The sequence below is a fragment of the Equus quagga genome, chromosome 13 (assembly GCF_021613505.1).
Source record: "Equus quagga isolate Etosha38 chromosome 13, UCLA_HA_Equagga_1.0, whole genome shotgun sequence".
Classification (NCBI taxonomy): Eukaryota; Metazoa; Chordata; class Mammalia; order Perissodactyla; family Equidae; genus Equus; species Equus quagga.
The window spans coordinates 39514687-39534221 of record NC_060279.1 but is presented as its reverse complement, the minus strand read 5'-3'; the positions used below and the strand labels follow the sequence as shown (position 1 = coordinate 39534221).

At 47.3% G+C, this 19535-nt stretch overlaps 1 protein-coding gene across 1 annotated transcript in view; it reads left to right on the top strand.

Moving 5' to 3' along the window:
* Nucleotides 1-584: 584 nt before the first annotated feature.
* INTS3 (integrator complex subunit 3) overlaps nt 585-19535 on the top strand; it is a 36335-nt gene continuing 17384 nt past the window's right edge. The window contains exons 1-7 of the mRNA XM_046681941.1: nt 585-1327; nt 8686-8769; nt 9561-9644; nt 14645-14758; nt 14946-15030; nt 16373-16439; nt 18758-18902. Of these exons, the coding sequence (XP_046537897.1) occupies nt 1184-1327; nt 8686-8769; nt 9561-9644; nt 14645-14758; nt 14946-15030; nt 16373-16439; nt 18758-18902 (723 nt within the window). The 5' untranslated portion in view covers nt 585-1183. The remainder of the gene's footprint in view (nt 1328-8685; nt 8770-9560; nt 9645-14644; nt 14759-14945; nt 15031-16372; nt 16440-18757; nt 18903-19535) is intronic.

Here is a 19535-nt window from a genome sequence, read left to right as displayed (position 1 = left end):
GTGTGTGTGTGCAATGTCCGAATGTTAACTGCACTTGTGTGAGCGCATACACTTGCTGATGTGATGCACTCTCAGCTCTGGAAGGTGCCTCCATACTATCTGATGGCGTTTGCTCTAGGACTGCTTAAAGGTTAAGGCTCTGCTCCCTCGCCCTGCACTGCTAATTTGCAACTAGGCTTCGGGTTTCCCAAAGCCACCGAGAGACAGTGCCCCGCTTCCCGTACCCACCCAAGCTCCAGAAGGAGGGAGGAAAGTAGGGCGGAGGCCAGTGCCGCGCATGCGCTCAGTGCACGCAAGCGCAGCCTCCTCTTCCTCATCACCTCGCACTCCCACCCCACCTCCGGGAAGTCATCCCGTCCCGCCCCCCTGGGGAAAAGGAGGGATACGATTGGGCATTCCGGTTGTCTATCAGATCAGTCTCTCTTCTGCTCAATACCATTGGCAGCCGGGGAAAAGGCCAGCCGGTCGCCGTCGGCCTACTCCTTCGAGACTCAGCGCCACCGCGGAAGCCACTATTGGCGGAGGCCAGGGACCGCGACTGCTCACTTCCGGCGCAGGCCTCCACGATTCCTCCCCCGCCCTCGCCGTCGCCCTCAGCCTTCCCACCCCCCGCCCTTCCACCATGGCCGCCTCTGTGTGGTGTAGGGAGAAGCTGGTCCTCCGTGTGCTCCTATAGCGCTTACTGCCTCACCCTCACCCCCTGGGGGCCGGATCCAAAGGAACCTCGCTCCCCAACCCTTGGGGCACCAGCCAGAAAGATTTCCTGCCCCCTACTTCAGGGGCAGGTCTCCTCTTTCTCCCACCTCCTGAAGCAGAAACTTAGGGTTTTCCCTGCTTCTCTTAGGGTCAGAAGCCAGAAAGGGCTCCCCTTCCACTTCTGCAGGGGCAGAAGCCTCTCCTGCCCTTCCCACAGGGGCGCAGACCCTCACCGCAGCATACTTAGGAGCTAACGGCTTTTCCTCAGCACTGCCACTCCAGAGGCAGGACCAGGGCCGTCCGCCTTCGCCTCCTCCACAGCAGCGGCCTTTCCGAGAGGAGGGAGGAGTGGAGAGGCCAGCGACCCTTGCCCTCCCCTCCCCCACTTGTCCCTCTTGCCCCCAGTCCCTGGCAGCCCAGAGTTCCTCATTTCTAGGATTTCCCACCCATCCACTCCCTGGCCTTTTCCCGTCTCCTGGCTGCAGCCATGGAGTTACAGAAGGGAAAGGGGGCAGCAGCAACAGCTGCTTCGGGAGCAGCGGGAGGTGGAGGAGGAGCGGGAGCAGGAGCCCCAGGAGGGGGGAGGCTGCTACTTTCAACCAGTTTGGATGCCAAGGATGAGTTAGAGGAGGTAGGTGTGGGGGGTGGGAAAGGGAGTTAAGAAATCGGGTTGAGGAGGGATACTGGAGCGGATACGGGGTGGGGGTGGGGGAGGAGGCCTTCAAGTTTTTCTAAGGCAGCACAAACACTGCTCCAGACTTCCTGCTCCTGAAGGAAGAAGTGTGGGCCAACTTCCTGGACAGGTTGTCATAGCAACCGCAGCCACTAGTATGAAAATGGGTGGGGGGGTGTTGATGAGGAAGGGATACAGCATCCAGGTCTACGAATTTATTTTTGACATTCCTTTCCATGTAGGGCCACAGCTATTCGTAATATTTATCGTGTTCCAGACTTAGGTCATATATTGAGGTGAGAAGTAATGTATGTGTGTGTGTAGGTGTCTCAGGAGCTGATAGGAGCTTGCAGCAGACCTTGAACCCTCCTATTAGATAGTATTGACTTTGTGTAGACACAGTCAATTGCCAGTGATGTTACCTGGGCATTCAGAATGAGTGAAGACTTAAGGAAAAGTGAGTAGTGTTTAGTTAGGTAGCATCAACTACAGCAGTGGGGTGAGGAGCTGAGTGGGACCTAGGGAACTCTCCTTCAGAACCAGATAGTACACACACCAAGGAGAGAACACATAGATAGGAGAGCAGGTAGAGTGAGGCGACGTGGTGCACCTGGATGGGAATTTTAGACTACATGATAGTTGACCCTCCCCTCCCCAACTTGTTCCTTTTGCCCTGTCCCTGACAGCCCGGAGTGGATTGCGTACTGTATCCCTTTCCACTGCTACACACGAAGAGACACACTTAGGAATATGAGACCCAGAACTGGGCCATGATTGCTGAACTGTTTGGAAGACCCAATACATTCAACTTGGTGGTTATCCAGGGACAGGATGAGTAAATTAACAGGCTGTGGCTCTTCACTGGCCATTTCCCTGCTTCTAACTTTGTCACTGCCCTTTATCAGATATTAGAGGGTGGGCAGGCAAGTAGGTGGAATTCATGGTTTAGATTTGAAGAAATGTTAGTTCAGATACAAGATGCTGGAACAGATATGCAGAAATAAACTTTGTGCATCAAGAGGTGGCTGGATAGCAACTTTGAGGATTAGCCATCAGCAAATGTCTGCTCACAGACTGGCTTCCCATCATGCCTCGATCCCATAATTCTATGTGTATTTGGATAAATCAAAGTTTGTTTTCTGCTGTTGTTTTTTGTCAGCTAAAGTAGATATAATTAGGAACATAAACAGTGCTTCTAAAAATAATGTATTCCCAAAACAAATAGGAATGACTTTAGGATCGCCTGGCAATTTGAATTATCCACTTTTTTAGAAATGGCCACTGTCATTGTCAAAGTATTTATTGAGCTCTGTGTTCTAGTACTGGAGCTCTAGAATTGTAGAAAGAAAATAGTCGTCTGCCTTTGATCCCTGCACCAGTTTGGGGTGAGGGGAAAAGATCCCACGGGTTGGATGAAAGTCTGTTTATTCCTCACCCTGATTGCTAGAGGGGTCATCCTGCCTCTGCTCTCCTTTGCACCACAGAGTAGGACAGCATCCTGTTGTTCTGAGCAGTGACGTGTTTTCTAATAAACGAAGTGATATGGCTGGAGGGGACCACAAAAGAGAGGAAGCATTTATTTTCTTGCTTTTTTGAACTGTCTGAGAGTGAACTTTAAACTGTTTCCAGGGAGAAGGGCAAGGGAGGGTCTCTTTTTTTCCTGATATCCTTCGTGGTGTAGATGTTTTCCAGCATGTCTCCGGCTCCCTCCTCTCCTTCTTTGCCCTTTGTCCTTTGCATTTGAATTTTCCAGCACGTTTTCTTGCCGCTCAGTTTTTAACCCCATGTGTACGTGTGGTTCCCACTAGACCAGAGTGTCTCTGAGGGCAAGACTTATTGGCTTCTTCCTCTGGGTCTCCCCACAGATCTCTGCACACAGAAGTAATCAAAACCTGGTGTTGACTGACTGACCTCTGCTTGTTCTGGCTTGGTGATTTTCCAACACAGGCCTCCCTATTGCCCAGGAACACGGAGGTAGCTTCCTGACCATATAGTATATGCTTACTGTGTGCTGAATCTGATAGGAAAATAGGGACTAGGGAGAGAGAGCCAAGATCTGCCTTCTAGAGCTTATCATCTAACCACTGAGTTAACACACCCACAGGGAAGGTTAAGAAGGAAAAAACGAGGTAGTGTAGTGATGAGACAGGGGTCATTGTAGCTGGGCGTGGTGAGGAAAGGCCCTTTAGAGGCCTGGAGGAGGAAGCACTGGTGAACAGCATCCTAGGCAGACTAGGACTTTGGTACCCGAGGGAGCATTTGTTGTATCCTTTCTTCTTGGCCCTGTTCCTGTCTTTGAAGGGGAAATTCTTGCCCATCCCCATCCCGATTTGGGGAATGAGATAAAAATAGTGCCAGGGATTGGAGACATGTAGAACATGTAGCTTCTAGTCTCACAAGCCTTTCCAGCTCCTGGTCATTCCTCTGCTGAGAAGAGCCCGGTCCACCTTGAAGTCAGGCTGAATGCAGGTGCTGTGGCCCGAACAAGTCATAACTTCCTCCTGAGCTGTGGACAGGTCTCACGGTATCATTTGGTTAGGGCTCTGTCCCCTCCTGGTTTTCTCCAAGGAATAATTGATATCCTATCTGTGAGGAAGCTCCAGGGACTGGGCTTTGAGTCATCTCTAATTTTTTTCTTTAAATATTTTTTTATTTTTCCTTTTTCTCCCCAAAGCCCCCCGGTACATAGTTGTATATTTACTTTTTTTTTTTTTTAAATATATTTCTTTTTTTTTTTTTTTAAAGATTTTATTTTTTCCTTTTTCTCCTCCCGGTACATAGTTGTGTATTCTTCGTTGTGGGTCCTTCTAGTTGTGGCATGTGGGACGCTGCCTCAACGTGGTCTGATGAGCAGTGCCATGTCCGCGCCCAGGATTCGAACCAACGAAACACTGGGCCGCCTGCAGCGGAGCGCGCGAACTTAACAACTCAGCCACGGGGCCAGCCCCTGTATATTTACTTTTTTACTTGTGGGTCCTTCTAGTTGTGGCATGTGGGACGCCACCTCAGCATGGCCTGGTGAGCGGTGCCATGTCCATGCCCAGGATTCAAACCGGCAAAACCCTGGGCTGCCGAAGCAGAATGCGCGAACTTAACCACTTGGCCACAGGGCTGGCCCCTAATTTTTTTTCTTTAAATCCTCTTTTCACATACAAGTGACTCTGGTTGCAGAATACTTAGAACCCAGCTTGTTCAGTAATTCTTTATTAATGTGGGTCCTTGGGGATTTCGTAGATTAGATCACATCTTCTTTTTCCGAAGATGGTGAATCCTTCTTCAAGGCCACTGGCTTCCCATAAGGGGGCAGTATTTAATATGCACTTTTTATCAGACTGTTCACCTGGCTGAAGGAGGGGAAACAGGTTAGGGCATCCCTCTGACTTCAGTCTCCAGCTTCAGGTATATACTGGCAAACTGGAAGGCCTTCCTCGCTGCTCTGCCCCGTCTCCATCTACTGCTGCTGTCATGGAAACCATGGTCAGGTAGTCCTGCTACTAGAAAAATTAATTCAGGAGCTCCTAGAGATGGTAAATATTTACTCAGCTCTCCGAAGTGCTGTCGTGGAGGGCTTACTCTGAACAGAGCCATTCTGCCAGCAATTGCTGGCAACTGCACATAGGATTCCATCTGTACTAGGGGCCTCTGGAGACGGGGAAGGGGGTACTACTGCTTGATTGCAGGGATTTGGCCTCCTTTGAGGGGATGTGGCCCTCTGTCACCCTGAATGATTTGTACTTAGTTCTCCCATCCATGTTTGGAAAAGTAATTTCTGTAGTTTGGGAAGAGCAGCATCTTTTATATATACTCTTGTTGCCTCGAAAGGACTCGCCTTCACACTTCTTTCTTCATTGCTTTTGTCCACGCATCCAAATTCTGGACTCTCCCGCTTTCTACATCCTTAGCTGGGCCTCCCTGTTCCAGGAGGCCACTTTTCTTCTTGACTGGGCAGTGACCCAGAGAACTGCCTCAGGCCTCTGAGTGAAGTTTAGAATATCGAGGAGGGGTCTAGAGAGACCTGGGTCAGTCCAAAGTCTCTGTGTGTCTCATCACAGCTGGAGACTCGGCCAGCCCACAGGACTGTGAATCCAGCTTTTGCGGGAGCATCTTGGTGCAGGTCCGTCAGTCAGGCTTCCTCCCCTCTCCCCTACCCTTTCCTCTTCTCTCCTAGAAGGCGGAAGTTTACAAAGGGTTAAGTAGGAGAGGAAGCTTTTCAGCCTGGTCAGGGACTTATCTGTGTCCTGGCCTGTAGGAGGAGGGGTCAGTTCAGGAATCTTTGAGGACATGCCCTTGGAAGTAGTGGCAGGGCGTCTGGTCCTCATAGGTTTCGTTGTGCAGTTGCTGGGCTTCCTCACAAATGGAATAGATCCTTTCATCTGAGACTGGGTGCTCACGTATGTTATCTCATTTAATCCTCAGAGCAACCTTGTGTTATAGACTTTATGTCTGTTTTTCAGATGAGAAAACCAGGGTTTAGAGAGGCTAAGTAACTCACCCAGGATTAACCTGAGGCAGCAAGTGGTGGAGGGATCCCTCTGTACAGTGCTCGTCAGTTTGCTCATCAGCCAGCTGCCGTTGGACTTCTCTTGTATCGCTGTTGATTCCGCAGAGATCCCCTCCTTTGAGTAGGAGGCAATATCTAGAGTTTTAGGATGTTGTGCTGCTGCTTGTTCGCCATCTCCTTCTACTCTGAAACTGCTTGTTAACCTAGGCTGGGTAAGCAGGTCTGTCCCTGTCCTGTCCCTGTGTCCGTCCGTCGTCTGCCCCCCGCTCCCCAGCTCCCAGCAAGAACAGTCTAGACCTAGCATCTGGGGGAACTGATCCTCTAGTCATTGATAACTATCTTGGATGGTGGGGGATAAAATTTAAAAAGAGAAAATCCAACCTGAGGTTTTTCTTCCCCTCCCCTTGTCATACAGGAGCTGCGCTAGGTAGTGATGGATTCCAGAGCTTGTGGGCGAGGTGGGTTGTGAGAGTCACAGCTCAGCTTTCCTGTGATCTCACAGCTCCTTGTCACAAGTACGCAGGTGCTCTTCATTAAGGCTGAGCATACTGCTCTGACCTGATTTGGGGGGCAGTCAGACCTGATGTGGGCCTGTGGGTCTATTTTAGGTTGAAGTTTTGTAGCTATGGGAGCTCCTTACCTTCACACGCAGCTCTACCCTGTGCTACCCTATACTCTTAGACGGGGTGGTCGTAGACAGCCTTAGGACGATGGTTAAGGGAGAAGCGTGATTCTCTCGTTCCTAGACCTCTCCACTTGTCCTTGTTTGTCAGTTCCTTGCAATGCTGCTGTGGAACCAGTTCTCAGCAGGGTGTTCTGGGATGACCTCTAGGATCTCGGGGAAGTAAAATTACCTGCCTTTGTCCCTGTTGTGCCGACATCATCATGAGTGGGAATTGGGAAGCAGTTTTCCTTAAACGGTTCTTGGGTTAATTCTCAAGATAAAGTTTGATAACGGTGGTGGTGATAATGGAGAGGCTCACTGACTTAACGTGAAATACATTTTAGCGATATTCTCTCAGTATTTAGGAGTAAATACTGCTTCGCAGCAGGGGCTAGTGACTGAGACCTCCTTGGGATGTTGCGCATGTGCCGTGTTAGAGGTGGCCTTGAAATCACAGTGGCTGATGGATGGGCTTTAATGCAGCCATCCCCACCTGTATTTGACTAGAGACCCTTGCAGGTGTTAGTTTGGTGTTTTGTTCTCCATTAGTCCTTTTCTTTCCTCACACTCATTTTTTTAAGTTTAATTTTAGGGGGATACATTTCAAACATGAAAAAGTAGAAGAGTATACTTCCCCTGGAGCCATCACTCTGCTTCAGTACTTACCAGTACATGGCAGTCTTGTTCTCTCTCCCCACTCTCCTTTGGATTATTTTGAAGCAAATCCAAGATATATCATCTCCTCTGTAGATACTTCATATATTTGTCCATGAGAGAAGGGCTTTTTTTAAAACATAGCCACAATATCATACCTAAAAATATTACCAGTAACTCCTTAATGTAATAAAATATTTGTTGTTCAAATTGATGATCTCATAAATTCTTCTAATTGGTTTGTTCAAATCAGTTATCAAACAAGGGCCACATATTGCATTCAGTTGATGTATCTCTTTGATTTCTTAATAACTTTATTTTAAAATAATTTCAAGCTTAGAGAAAAATTATAATACATAGGGCTCTCATATACTCATTACCCAGATTCACCAATTATTAACATTTGCCACATTTGCTTTGTCGTTCTCCCTCTAGATACATACTGTTATTTTAACCTTTTGAGAGTAAGTTGCAGCCATGATGCCAGTTAAGATTTAAATACTTGAGTGTGTATTTTCTAAGAACAAGGATCTTCTGTTACATAATCACTGTTCTGTTACCAAGATTGGAACACTTAACATCAATATGTTACTATTATTTATAGTACCTATTCACATTTTACCACTTGTTCCTATCACGTCCATTATAGCAGTCCAGGATCACATATTGCATTTGGGTTTATTGTTCTTAATTCTTTAATCTGAAACAGATTCTTCGTCTATCTTTGTCTTTCATGATCTTAAACACTTTTGACAGGCCAGTTATTTTGTAGAATCTCTTTTAATTTGGATTGTCCGAAATTTCTTCATGATTAGACTGAGATTATTCATTTTTGGCAAAGAAAAAAACCCATAGAAATGATGTTATAGCCTTTTCTGGGCACCATATCAGAGGCAAGTAGTCTCAGGTGTCAGTTTGTCTCATTATTAGAGATACTAACTTTGATCGCTTGGTTAAGGTAGTATCCTCAAGGATTTCCTGCAGTTAGTACTTTTGCTTCATAATTAATAAGTATTTTGAAGCTACGTAAATATCTTCTTTCTTGTGAAAGTTTCACCTCTGGTTTTAGTATCCACTGATGATATTTACCTGAATCAATTTTTCCTCTCATCATTCCTTCTGCATTTACTAGTTGGCATTCCACTGCAAGGAAGAACTTTCCCTTCTCCTTTATTTGGTATGTCTATATCCATCAGTGCAGACTCATGGATTCTTATCTTATTCGATGGGTTATAATCTTAAGCCTCTTTTAATACATGGTTTGCCCTTCCCTGCTTTCTATCCTTGCAAATTATATGTTAAAGAAAGCAAGTCACTTGTCCTGGTTTCCACATTCTGGATTTTGCTGATTATATCCACCTAGTGACTTGACTTGTAAACTGGTGGTTAGATCTAGAGGCATGATGAGGGTTAAATTTTTTAAAAACTTTTTTGAGGCCAGAAATCCTTCATTGGTGGTGTGTGACTTGGCCTGAATTTTTTCTCACCCCTTCACAGAGGTTGGAAAGATGTATGAGCATTGTGACTTCGATGACTACGGGTGTCTCAGAGAGAGAGGCCAATGACGCCCTCAACGCCTACGTGAGTATATGCGCTCCCCATATCCATTTCTGCTGCCTTGACAGCTTTGAGACATGATCAAAAAGGTAGAAAGACATAAGTGGCTAGGAATCAGGGGACTGAAGTTAATGTCTTGACTCTCTGAACCAGGCTTCCCAACTCCTCTCTCTCTTACTGTGGGAATCCGTCTCTTGGGGCCTTAGCCATCTTTAAATAACTTTAAAAAATCACTCAGTTCTATAGTGACTTTTTCTTTGCACATCATTCTCACATATTGGATCTTTTATGTTTCCTAATCAATCTGGGAGACTGAGAGGATTTTAAATAGTTAGACGTGTAAAGGACTTAAAGTAATTCCTAGCACATAGTGAATGTTCAGTAAGTATTTCCTATTTATTATTAGTATATTATTCTTACAATGTCTTCACCTTACAAATATCAGAGGTTCAACGATTTGCCCAAGGTCTTGACTTGTAGGTATGCTTGTGACTCCATGAATGACTGTTTGCAGCTCCCTCTCTACTGAAGGCTGGTAAAAGTGGTGGAGTAGAATTTCTGTTCCCATTTTAAACACTATATTCTGCTTCTGTCCTGCATGAAGCCTTGGAGAAAACAATAAGGGTCCGTCCTTTCCCTCCACCTCTCTCCTAAAACAGATGCTTCATCACTTGTAGGAGAAGGAAATCGTCAGATTTAAGATTTGGTGATTCTCCTTTGCAGGTTACTCAGGAGTCCCAAGTTTTCGGGGGGAAACTGCTCGAGAGCTTTCCTCCTGTGAGTGACACCTAGTCTTTTCCTTCCTCGTATCCCAGGTGTGCAAAGGCCCCCCGCAGCATGAGGAAATCTGTCTGGGCCTCTTCACCCTTGTCCTCACTGAACCTGCCCAAGCCCAGAAGGTAAGACTCCCTGCTCTAGACCCACCAACTTCTCAGATACGATGCGGGACTGTGGTGAAACTTATGGTTTAACTGGCATGGTACCAGACCCTTTGACCAGAGCTGCGTCATCTTGTTCTCCAAATACAGGTACAACTCCCTTTCCACTCTCAGTGAACTCATCATTCTCTGACTTACGTCCTTTCTCTGTCTCTAGATTCTGAAGCAAAAGGCAAAAAAAAGGCAGTTGTGAAAGTGAAAAGCATTTAGAGTTTTAAATTTTAGATTTACAAGTGAAGGCTAAAAGACTTGGAATTTAATCCAGAAAAGAGAAGAGAACAACTGTGACCAAGCCCGTTGAGAGTTCTTTTCCAGAAGAGCGGGACCAGTAGTTTGCAGGTTCTATCAGTGGCAGGTGAATGGAAAGCAGGCTTAACGGGGCAGCAGGTAGGTTTCAGTTAGACAGCTTAATGTGAGCTGACTGATGCGGCCATAATGTGGTGGCTAAGAGAGCACTGGGGCACGCTGGCCTCAGACTTCCTCTGGAAGACTGTGAAAACTGTCTGGAGTTCTTCACAATCGGGAGAGCCTCCTTTGTGTGGAGTGAGCTAAGTGGGGTCCTTCCTTGAGGTGAGGGGCTGGGCAGGATGATCTCTTCACATACTGTTCTTTCTGTAATAAAGTAGCAAAGTTGTCTTTTGCCTCTAGATGCTCCTTTTCCTGCAATTCTGTGTCTTTTGTCTTGGCATGATGGTTTAGAAGTATATGTCTGACATTAACCGTGTGACACTAACAGAGAAGAGCCCGCTGTAGGGGAATTCAGTATTCTCCTTGGCCCTTCCTTAAACAAGGGGAGTATGGATGGAAACAAACATGCTCTGTGCCCAGCATTGTGTTAGCCTCTATCTGGACAAGATCTCATTTAATCCTCTCAAAAAGCCCTATGAGGCTGGTGATTTCGTCCTCTCCCCCACAACTGCTCCCAGTTTACCTGTTAGGTAACTGGAGGTCAGAGACATTGTTGTTTATTCAAGGAAATCCAGAGGAAAATCATTCCCAGGGACAAGGACAGGATGCCCATGGTCCCCTGGCATAGCTTGGGAAAGGATTTATGGGCATGGCAACCTGACGTGTTTGTAGTCCTCTGATGCCAGCTGGAGTAGGGTCTGAGGTGAGGGTGGGTGGTGGGGCAGTAAGTATTCACAAGTCCTTGGTTTCCCAGGCCAATTTCTGGGCTGGGGCCTTGTTGAGTTAAATTGCCATTTCATCTTCCTACTGAATTTGTCATCAAGATCCTTGAAGACAAATGAATGTCTCCAATTTGGTGGTTTTAAACAGTGATATGCTCCAGTCCAGCCCCTCTATTTTAAAGAAATTGTTGGCAAGGATAGGGGTGAAAGGATTGGGGTTAAAGTTTAATTTTCTCTTGTGTGGGTTTTTCTAAATACAGTTTGTGTCGTTTAGTCATCTCAGTGCATCTTGTGCGCTAGGTTTTTTTTGGTTTTTTTAAAGATTTTATTTTTCCTTTTTCTCCCCAAAGCCTCCCAGTACATAGTTATATGTTTTAGTTGTGGGTGCTTCTAGTTGTGGCACGTGGGACGCCGCCTCAGCGTGGCCTGATAAGCAGTGCCATGTCTGCGCCCAGGATTCAAACTGGCAAAACACTGGGCAGCCAAAGCGTAGTGCACGAACTTAACCACTCGGCCACAGGGTCGGCCCCTAGTTTTTTTATTTGTTTGTTTCAGGTAGAATCTGAATCAGCTGGGGTGAATTAGTAAACCTCAGTGAAGGGGCAAGGTGTATGTGGTATTTCTAGCTCTTTGCCTGGCCTGGCAGTGAGAGGCCACAGGGCTCTGCATTATAAATGCTATGTCATGAATTTGGCCATCCAGACACGGCAAGGGACTAGGCACCTTGTCTTCTTTTTGCCCTATGAGAGCCCCATGAGGGAGGCCCAGGCCCTCGCCCTGGGTCTCATAGCTAGTCAACAGTTCCAGCAGGATTATGCTCACATGCTAAAGATTTCCAAATAAGTCCCCTACCTGGGAGCCTCCTCGGCAGACAGGCCCCCAGGTCAGGCCTCTTCACACAAAGTGGGTGGAGGCAGGGAATTAGGAGGACACAGATTAGGCAAGTGAGGAACCATCAGGTGGTGACTCATTCGGAGACCTTGAGCCAGGTCAGGGCATGGTGGAAGAATTAGTGATGTATCTCTGGTAGTGCTTTGATCCCTCTCCCTAAAGGGGTGATTATCTTGTGAAATACTTCTGTCCTACGGGAGTTGTGGGTGGGAGTTACTGATGAGGGCTGATCCTAATGTATTGTTTTAGGCTTCAGCTTAAAACAGGGGGAGTGTTTTCTAAGGGTTTACTTGGGGTTAATTCTGTCTCTGGAACAGAAACCTCAGGATCTTTTGCAGGTTTGGCTGTTCCTGCATCTTCACAGGCCAAGAGATGGGAGGTGGGTATGGTGGAGAAGGTGGTAGTGGAAACTGAGTCCTGAACATGTTAGAAACCTGCTCTGGCAAAGCATGAGCTGAGGCGCCCCTGTCAGTGCTGGCAGGCAGGTCCAGAGAGTTAGGGCCAGCTCTCTGGGACTTCTTAGTGGGCGGAACTAGTGTGAATTGAACAGGTGGACAGAAGAACTCAGATAAGGAAAAAGTAGGTCAGGGATTGGTGGAGAGTGGAATATGCATGGGGTGACTTTCATTCCAGTTATACTTTCTTGACTTGCATCTGCCTACTCAGCAACTCTTACGTTTATATCCTTTGATTTTGTTTATTTCCTGTTTGGTGTCTGAATGAAATAGCTGGGAGCAGGCCTGGCTGGGGGACTGGTGAGGTGGGAGGCTAAGTTGGAAGCCTTAGCCTCTGTGTAGGCTCCAGCAGTCAGCAGATAAAGGGAATAGGAAAGGGTCTGACATCACTGCCCAAGGTCTCTCTTCATCAAGAAGTTATGGATCCAGGCCCTGGCAGTACTTGGTCCATGTGCTTTTCTCAGCAGGCAGCTCCAGAAAGAAAGTTGGGGCTGTGAGAGCCCAGGCTGGAATATCATTCCTTCTAACACGGTCAGGGCAGACGTGCTGCCTCAGCACCATGCCATCACCTCTCCTTTCTTTCGAGACTCTGCTTCTCTTCTCTGTTCCCCACAGAGTTTTTTTTCTCCTCATCCACTTATGTTCCAAGCCAGTCAGCAAACTGGCACAGAGGTTGGTGAGACAATTGACAGCATCAGAAATATGACACTCCTGTACCCAGCTGCCATGTGTTACCAGCAGTTGTGGTTGATAAGATCCCAGATGGAGCGCAGAATTAGGCAGATGGTCTCTGCTTTCCTGAGAGACCCTGTCTGGCCTGAGACACTTGTCCTCCTTCCCTGTCCTGGGTCTAGGGTCCACATTTCTGGGAATTCTGCTTTCCTTTGAACAGACAGGGCTCCTCTCTGGTGAGTAGTATCTCTCTCTTTGGCCTGGCATAGATTTTCCTTCTGCCTCTGCCTCCCTCATCCTCTTTGCCTGTTCTGTGACTCACAACTCCGGGGCAAGCTGCACGGCCAATATTTGCTGACCAGCATGTTGGCAGCAGTTTGCTGGGTCCCCTTGCTTGTACTTTTGATCTCCCAGCCCTCCCCCCAGATGGATTCAGAGGATAGTCACATGTTCCTGTGGGTATGAAAAGTTTGTGGTAAATGGGGGAATCTCTAAGTGTTGATATTTTCATCAAATCAGTAGGTTTGATTTAAGGATAATAGAGGCAAGAGCAAGTAACAATAGCTGGTCTCTTAGAAGTCCCTAGTCACACCAAGGCCAGGAAGCAGCTGGTCTTCAGGAATACTTCTCTTTTGAGTGGTGAAGATGAAAGAATTTGGAAATGTAGTGGTCTCAAAGCCACCGTAGTCTCCTCCCTCCATGCCCAGCAGCCTCTTCTCCTTTTCGTGATTTCTGACGTTGGTGTAGAGCATGGAATCTAGAATTAGACTACCTGGTCTTGAATCCTGGTTCTTCCTCTTATTTCTAATGTCACCTGGGGCAAATTAATTTGACGTCTGTATGCCTGTTTTCTCATCTGTAAAAACAGAGAAAATAATAAATAGTACCTATTTCAAAGGGTTGTTAGGTGAATCAGATGCAATAATATGTATAATACAAAGTTTGTGAATAGTACCAATGCTTGTTAGCTCTTATAATCGCTATTATTGTTGATGCCACCCCTGCTACTGGTCTTCTGAGGTCATGGGATGCTATTTACCTAATTTTTACCGTTTGTGCTGAGACCTGGACAGCACAGAACTCAGCAGCCTAAGGAGGTCGCTAATGAGGTCTGGTCTCTCTAGAGAGACAGATGAGGAAAGCTCTGGAGGGAGGGAAGCAAGAACTCTCAGGAAATTGGCATGCCTTCCCTCACTTTCCCCAGGGTTGGGTATGCTTAAGGACCCCTCCTTTTTTAATACTTGGCGGAAGCAAAGGGCAGCCCAGAGAAAAGAAGAAACATGTTTAGTTAAGGAAGTTCAGTTTGATTCTGCTCTTTCTTTCTGGGGTCCTGGTCCCTGGATCCTTATCCCTTAATACTCCTAGCCCTTTGCTTCATCTGGCTGGGCCGATACAGGTCTAAAAACCTCTTTGAGATCCTTTCTGGCCTATTCAACCAAATCCATTCTGCAGTGACCTTTTACTGGCAGATGAAAAGCAGATGGCCTCCACCTGGCTTTGCTCAGCTTATGGCATCAAACAGTGTGACACTTCCTAAGAAGGGAGTTGGGGAGACAGGGAGCCTGTCTTAGCAGGCTTTTCTGCCTTATTAGAGAGTAGCTCAGTCCCTTTTCCCTACCTTGTGTGACAGAGCAAAAGATAGGTTTGGGATAGAGGAGCCCTATGGAAGGAGAGCATCCACTCACGTCCCATTGGTGGTGTTTAGGTTGAAGAGGCTGGGGGCGGGGAGGGGGCCGGGCAGGGGACCCGCTATGGGTGGGGTTAAGAGCCTCTCCTCAGCTTGCTGGCTGCTCACAAACCTTACCTTTCACAGTGTTACCGGGACTTGGCTCTGGTGAGTCGTGACGGCATGAATATTGTCCTGAGTAAAATCAACCAGATCCTTATGGAGAAGTACTTGAAGTTGCAGGATACCTGCCGTACTCAGGTAAGGCCAGAAAGGAAAGAGATTCAGCTCAAAGACGTAGCAGAGGATGGATCCTCTCCTAAGGGGAAGGGAAGGAGGAATTGACACACCTCTGCCTTTGTACACCTAAATTGTAATGTGATCAGATTAGCCCCTTTCTCAAATTCACAGGCCCTTCTCTTCATCTGTCTTTTCCTCTCTCCTTTAGTTGGTGTGGTTGGTACGGGAACTAGTGAAGAGTGGGGTTCTGGGAGCCGATGGTGTTTGCATGACATTCATGAAGCAGATTGCTGGTGAGTTTGATGGCAAGAGCATAAAGAAGAAAGGAGAGGAGCCCAGAGACTAAATCCAGGCAATGGAGAATGGTTAAGTGCCTGAGGGACTCTTTCCTTCTGATACAGGCATCTTCTGACCACCTAAGTTGCAGAAAGAAATTGAAAAATCACAGGGGGCCTTTTGGAGCAATAAGTCTTGCCTCATTTTCCTTCCTGCCAAACTCGGGGCCTGACGTAGAATAGTTGGCCTATTTTAGCCAGTCCTCACTCTGGGGTTTTGTGGCGTGTTTGATCAAGAAGGATGTGGAAGGAATGGGGAGAAAAGTGAGGGCAAATAATTTGTTCCCATTACATTATGTTTTCAGAAACCCAGACATCTTCCCTGGCTCCACCCCCATGTTCTGAACACTTTCTCCCTAATAATTATGATATCTGATTGGGGCCAGTTTGAGGGACAAACTATGTCACAGAATAGACCCTGACATTTAGGTTTATTATCTTCTTGGCATCGGTGACATCTGTCTGAGCCACTGAATATCCAAGAGGCCTTCCCATGCTACCTCTTCTACTCCCAAGATCGCGTGTATTTGTTTAAAATTGACCCTGCCTTTCTATCTCACCATTGCGCATTGGTTCTTTGCTTCCTCTTCAGGATTTTATGGAACACTGATGCTCCTGTTTTGATGTGTATAAACCTTAATCTCTGTGATGTGTGACTATGTGCACATTGAATTTTCAAATTAGGACCTAGAACAAGGCATAACGTTGTTGTGCTGGCTATTTTTATCCACTCTCCTGGCACTTTCTTCCCTGTTTGGCACTGCCAGTCCCCACCTCTCATTCTAAGACTTTGTTCTGGCATTGCTGCATGTTAATTCTGCCCCAGGAAGTTTCGTAGCAAGCACAGAAGACTGTGATACCTGGAAACAGGAAACCCTTGGCCTGTCATGAAGCTGACACAGGATTTGGGACATCCAGATGCTGGACTGCAGCTGTTACTAGGCACCTGTCCCTCTCAGACCCTATCTGAGATACCATCCTTTCTTTCCAACTGTGGGCTTTTCATGTCTCCTTCCAGACGTGCCCTTTCCAGGGTCAGAATATTCCCTCGCCAAACCCCAATCTGTGGAAAAGGAGCAGCTCTGGTTTCTGGAGAAATCCCTTCCCTTCCCTTTCCTTCTTTCTGGAGGCAAAGAGGGAAACTTTAAAGCCTGACAAGGCGGTTTTTCCTGCACTCAGAACATCAGTGATGGGATAGCAGTTAAGGATGGACCAGCAAGTTGGGTGAAGAAGTGTATTGGATTAGCTGTCGCTAATCATAGCCATTCTGATTCTCTCTTTTCTCCCCCTTTGAAATCAGGTGGGGATGTTACGGCAAAAAATATCTGGTTGGCAGAGAGTGTTCTGGATATCCTGACGGAGCAGAGGTAGAGTCCACCGTGAAGGGTGGGGCAAGAGCCAGATACGGCCATGATGGGTGCAAGTGTGGGAAATGGGCATGGAAGGATTGTGAGAAAGCTCTTAGGGGACCGAGAACACCTTCGGTAAGAAAGGATGAGGTAAGGGAGGGAGAGGCAAGTGTGCTGGTGACAAGTGAAAGAATTAATGCCATGGTTTGGCCCAAGGGATGAAGGAGTGGGAAAGAAGGTCTTTACTAAAATATCTCAGAGCCCAGGAAAAACCAGTTTCATCTGATAAGGGTTTATTTTTGATCCAGACCGCCTTGGAATGTTTATCTTTGGGGGGTGGTGGGGGAGAATGAGCTCAGCAGAGTGGAACCAGCCAACTACCCAGGCCTGGCAGGTACCCCTTTTCTCCCTTACAAGCCTCTCCATCCAACCCATACTCTCCTTTTGAAGTGGCGGGGGGAATGGTGGGAGTGAAGAGGTGATCCAGATCAGTGAATCCTGCTGGAGTTTGCCTAGAGGGCTTGGAGGTCCAGTGGTAGAAAGGGCATAAGGGGAGCATATTGGGCTTTCTGGTTGATGCTTTCCCTTCCCCATCAAAGTAAAGGACCAGAAATTTTATGAGAGCTGTTTCATAGCTGAACTTGTTTGGGGGTGAGGGTTTCCCCTTGGTCCTGTGGCCTCAGTCTTCCTATTGATTGATTTCAGAGGCTGTTTCTGGGTAAGGATGCCATGGTGGTCAGTGATTGAGAGAGCTCATAGTACCCATTATTTCCTACACTGTAGGAGGATGGACCTCCTCCCTTATTCACACTTGTGAACGGGGTTGCTGTGTTCTGCGCTGTGCCCAAGCTTAAGCTGTGCCAGGTCTGCTGTGCAGTGCCACCTAGTGCCCTTGGCATGGACGTGCAGCTGGAGGCACTTCTTTCATTATTGGTACCATTGCACAGCGCACGAGATCCTAGCAGTTTCTCACTGGGTCTCTGTTTCTCTTAGGTCTCTCTGCCTGGCTAGTATCCTGGGTTGGAGGGTCTCACCTTCTTCTCTTTCTCTTCGTTATTCCATCCCAGGATTCAGATACGTTCGTCACCTCTGCTAGCAATCATCCTAAAAAGTGATTTTTCTCATTTTGTTCCTGGTGTCAGATACCTCCTGTTCTCAATACCCTAAAGCTGAATTTCCCTCATTTGGGCAACTAGAGCACAGTCTCTGTACAGCTGTCAGATAGCTGCCCTACCTTTTCAACTGCCCTACAAAAAATTCACATCTTGTGGTGCGAGTGAGTCCCTAGAAGTTTAAAACTTCCACACCCTCCCTCTCACTCCCTTCCAAGTGTTTTTAGGGCTGTGGAATTAAAAGGTAGCAGGTTGGGGAGGGGGACCCTCCCCAGTGTCCTTGGCTGCTGCTTTCATTCTGTGAAAGGAAAAGGCCAGAGTCTCTTAATTAGATGGCTGGAGCGCTTTTCCGGAATCAGGATGTTGCCTGGTTGGATTAATTAAATTCCCCATCTTCTTCCTCTGGTTCCCTGCCTTCCAGCAGGGGTGCCAAAGCCCTTACAGGCTGCTTGCTTGGGGGAAACAGCTCCCTAGTTTTGACGCTCTGAGACAGCCTTGGAGTTCATGAAGTCTCCGCACTGTGTCTTCCTACCCCTTTTAAAGCAACAGGGAACGCACAATTCTTTCATTGCCCCCTTTTCCCCAGGGAAATTCTAAAACTCCTGGGAAATGGGCTTTGCCATCCAAAATCACATTCTTTTCAGATTGTGATTTAGGGCAAATGACTCATTGTCTGGGAGTGGGATCAGTGGCCCCAGAGAGAGCCAGGGGAAGGTTTGTGGCATGGTGGGCTGCTAATGACAAGTGTGATGGAAGGGCTAGCACAGTGTGTTCTAAAACCTCCAGGTCCCTGAAAGGCTTGTGGTAATCCCCAGAGGTCCTTGGACATTTTAAGAACTACTGATTTAAGGACACCTCCAAAACTTTTTTCCCCATAGTCTGAGATGAGCAGAACCTATGGTTTATCCCTGTCTCTAGTCCCTCACACAGTGCAAAATAATTTTACTGGAAGCTAAGCAGTTACTTGGTAAAGAGACACTGCTTTCACCCAGTACTTATCTTCACTGGGCACTTGGTAGAGTGGTAGGAAGTTGTTCCTCCCTTAGCCAGTTGATGGTCTCAGACAGATACTGACAGCAGGAGCGAGCAGTCAAGCAACCAGAGAACCTAGTCCCCGTGCTAATCATCAGACATTCCTGAGGCGTGGGAGCCAAGCTTGGGGGGCATTGGGAGAGTGACGAGGTCTAGACAGAGTCCAGGTGCCAGTGTCTTCCTTCCCTGCAGGGAATGGGTACTCAAGAGCAGCATCCTCATTGCCATGGCTGTTTACACATACCTCCGCCTCATCGTCGACCACCATGGAACCGCCCAGCTCCAGGCCCTGCGGCAGAAGGAAGTGGACTTTTGCATCTCACTGCTTCGGGAACGGGTGAGGACAAGAACAGTATGGGGAAGTGAAACCCAGGATGGAACACCTCTATAGGTATTGCGAGGTGACATAGGCCAGAGGTCTTGTTTTGGAAAGATGGAGGTGGTTCAAAGTCTGGTGGTTTTTCGTCATTCTAAGACAGATGAGGTTAGAGAGTGGGGGAATCAGTGTGGATAGCCCAAGTTGCTAGAAATGCTGCCTGTTATGCTAGCATCCTAGGGTCAGCTTCATGGACACTGCTACACCACAGGCACAAGCTGTGCTTGTGTGCCCTCTGTTAAGTCATCCTTCCCACCTGCCCGCTTGGGTAACTGCCGTGGTCAAGTGGGGTTGTGAATTGTCCATGCTCAGATCTCCCAAGAGAGATCCTAGAGCTCTGCTCTCTAATGCAGTAGCCACTGGCCACAGGTGGCAATATAAATATTCATTAAAATTAGATAAAATTTTAAAATTGAGTTTCTTAGTTGAATTGGCCACATTTCAGGTGCTGGTTAGCTAGATGTGCCTCCTGGGTATCCTTTTGGACAGCACAGGTAGAGATCATATCCACTCTCACAGAATGTTCTCTTGGACTGAATGAGTTTTGGGGTAAGGTGTCTGGGACTCAACTTGTCAGTCCTCTCCTTTTGGATC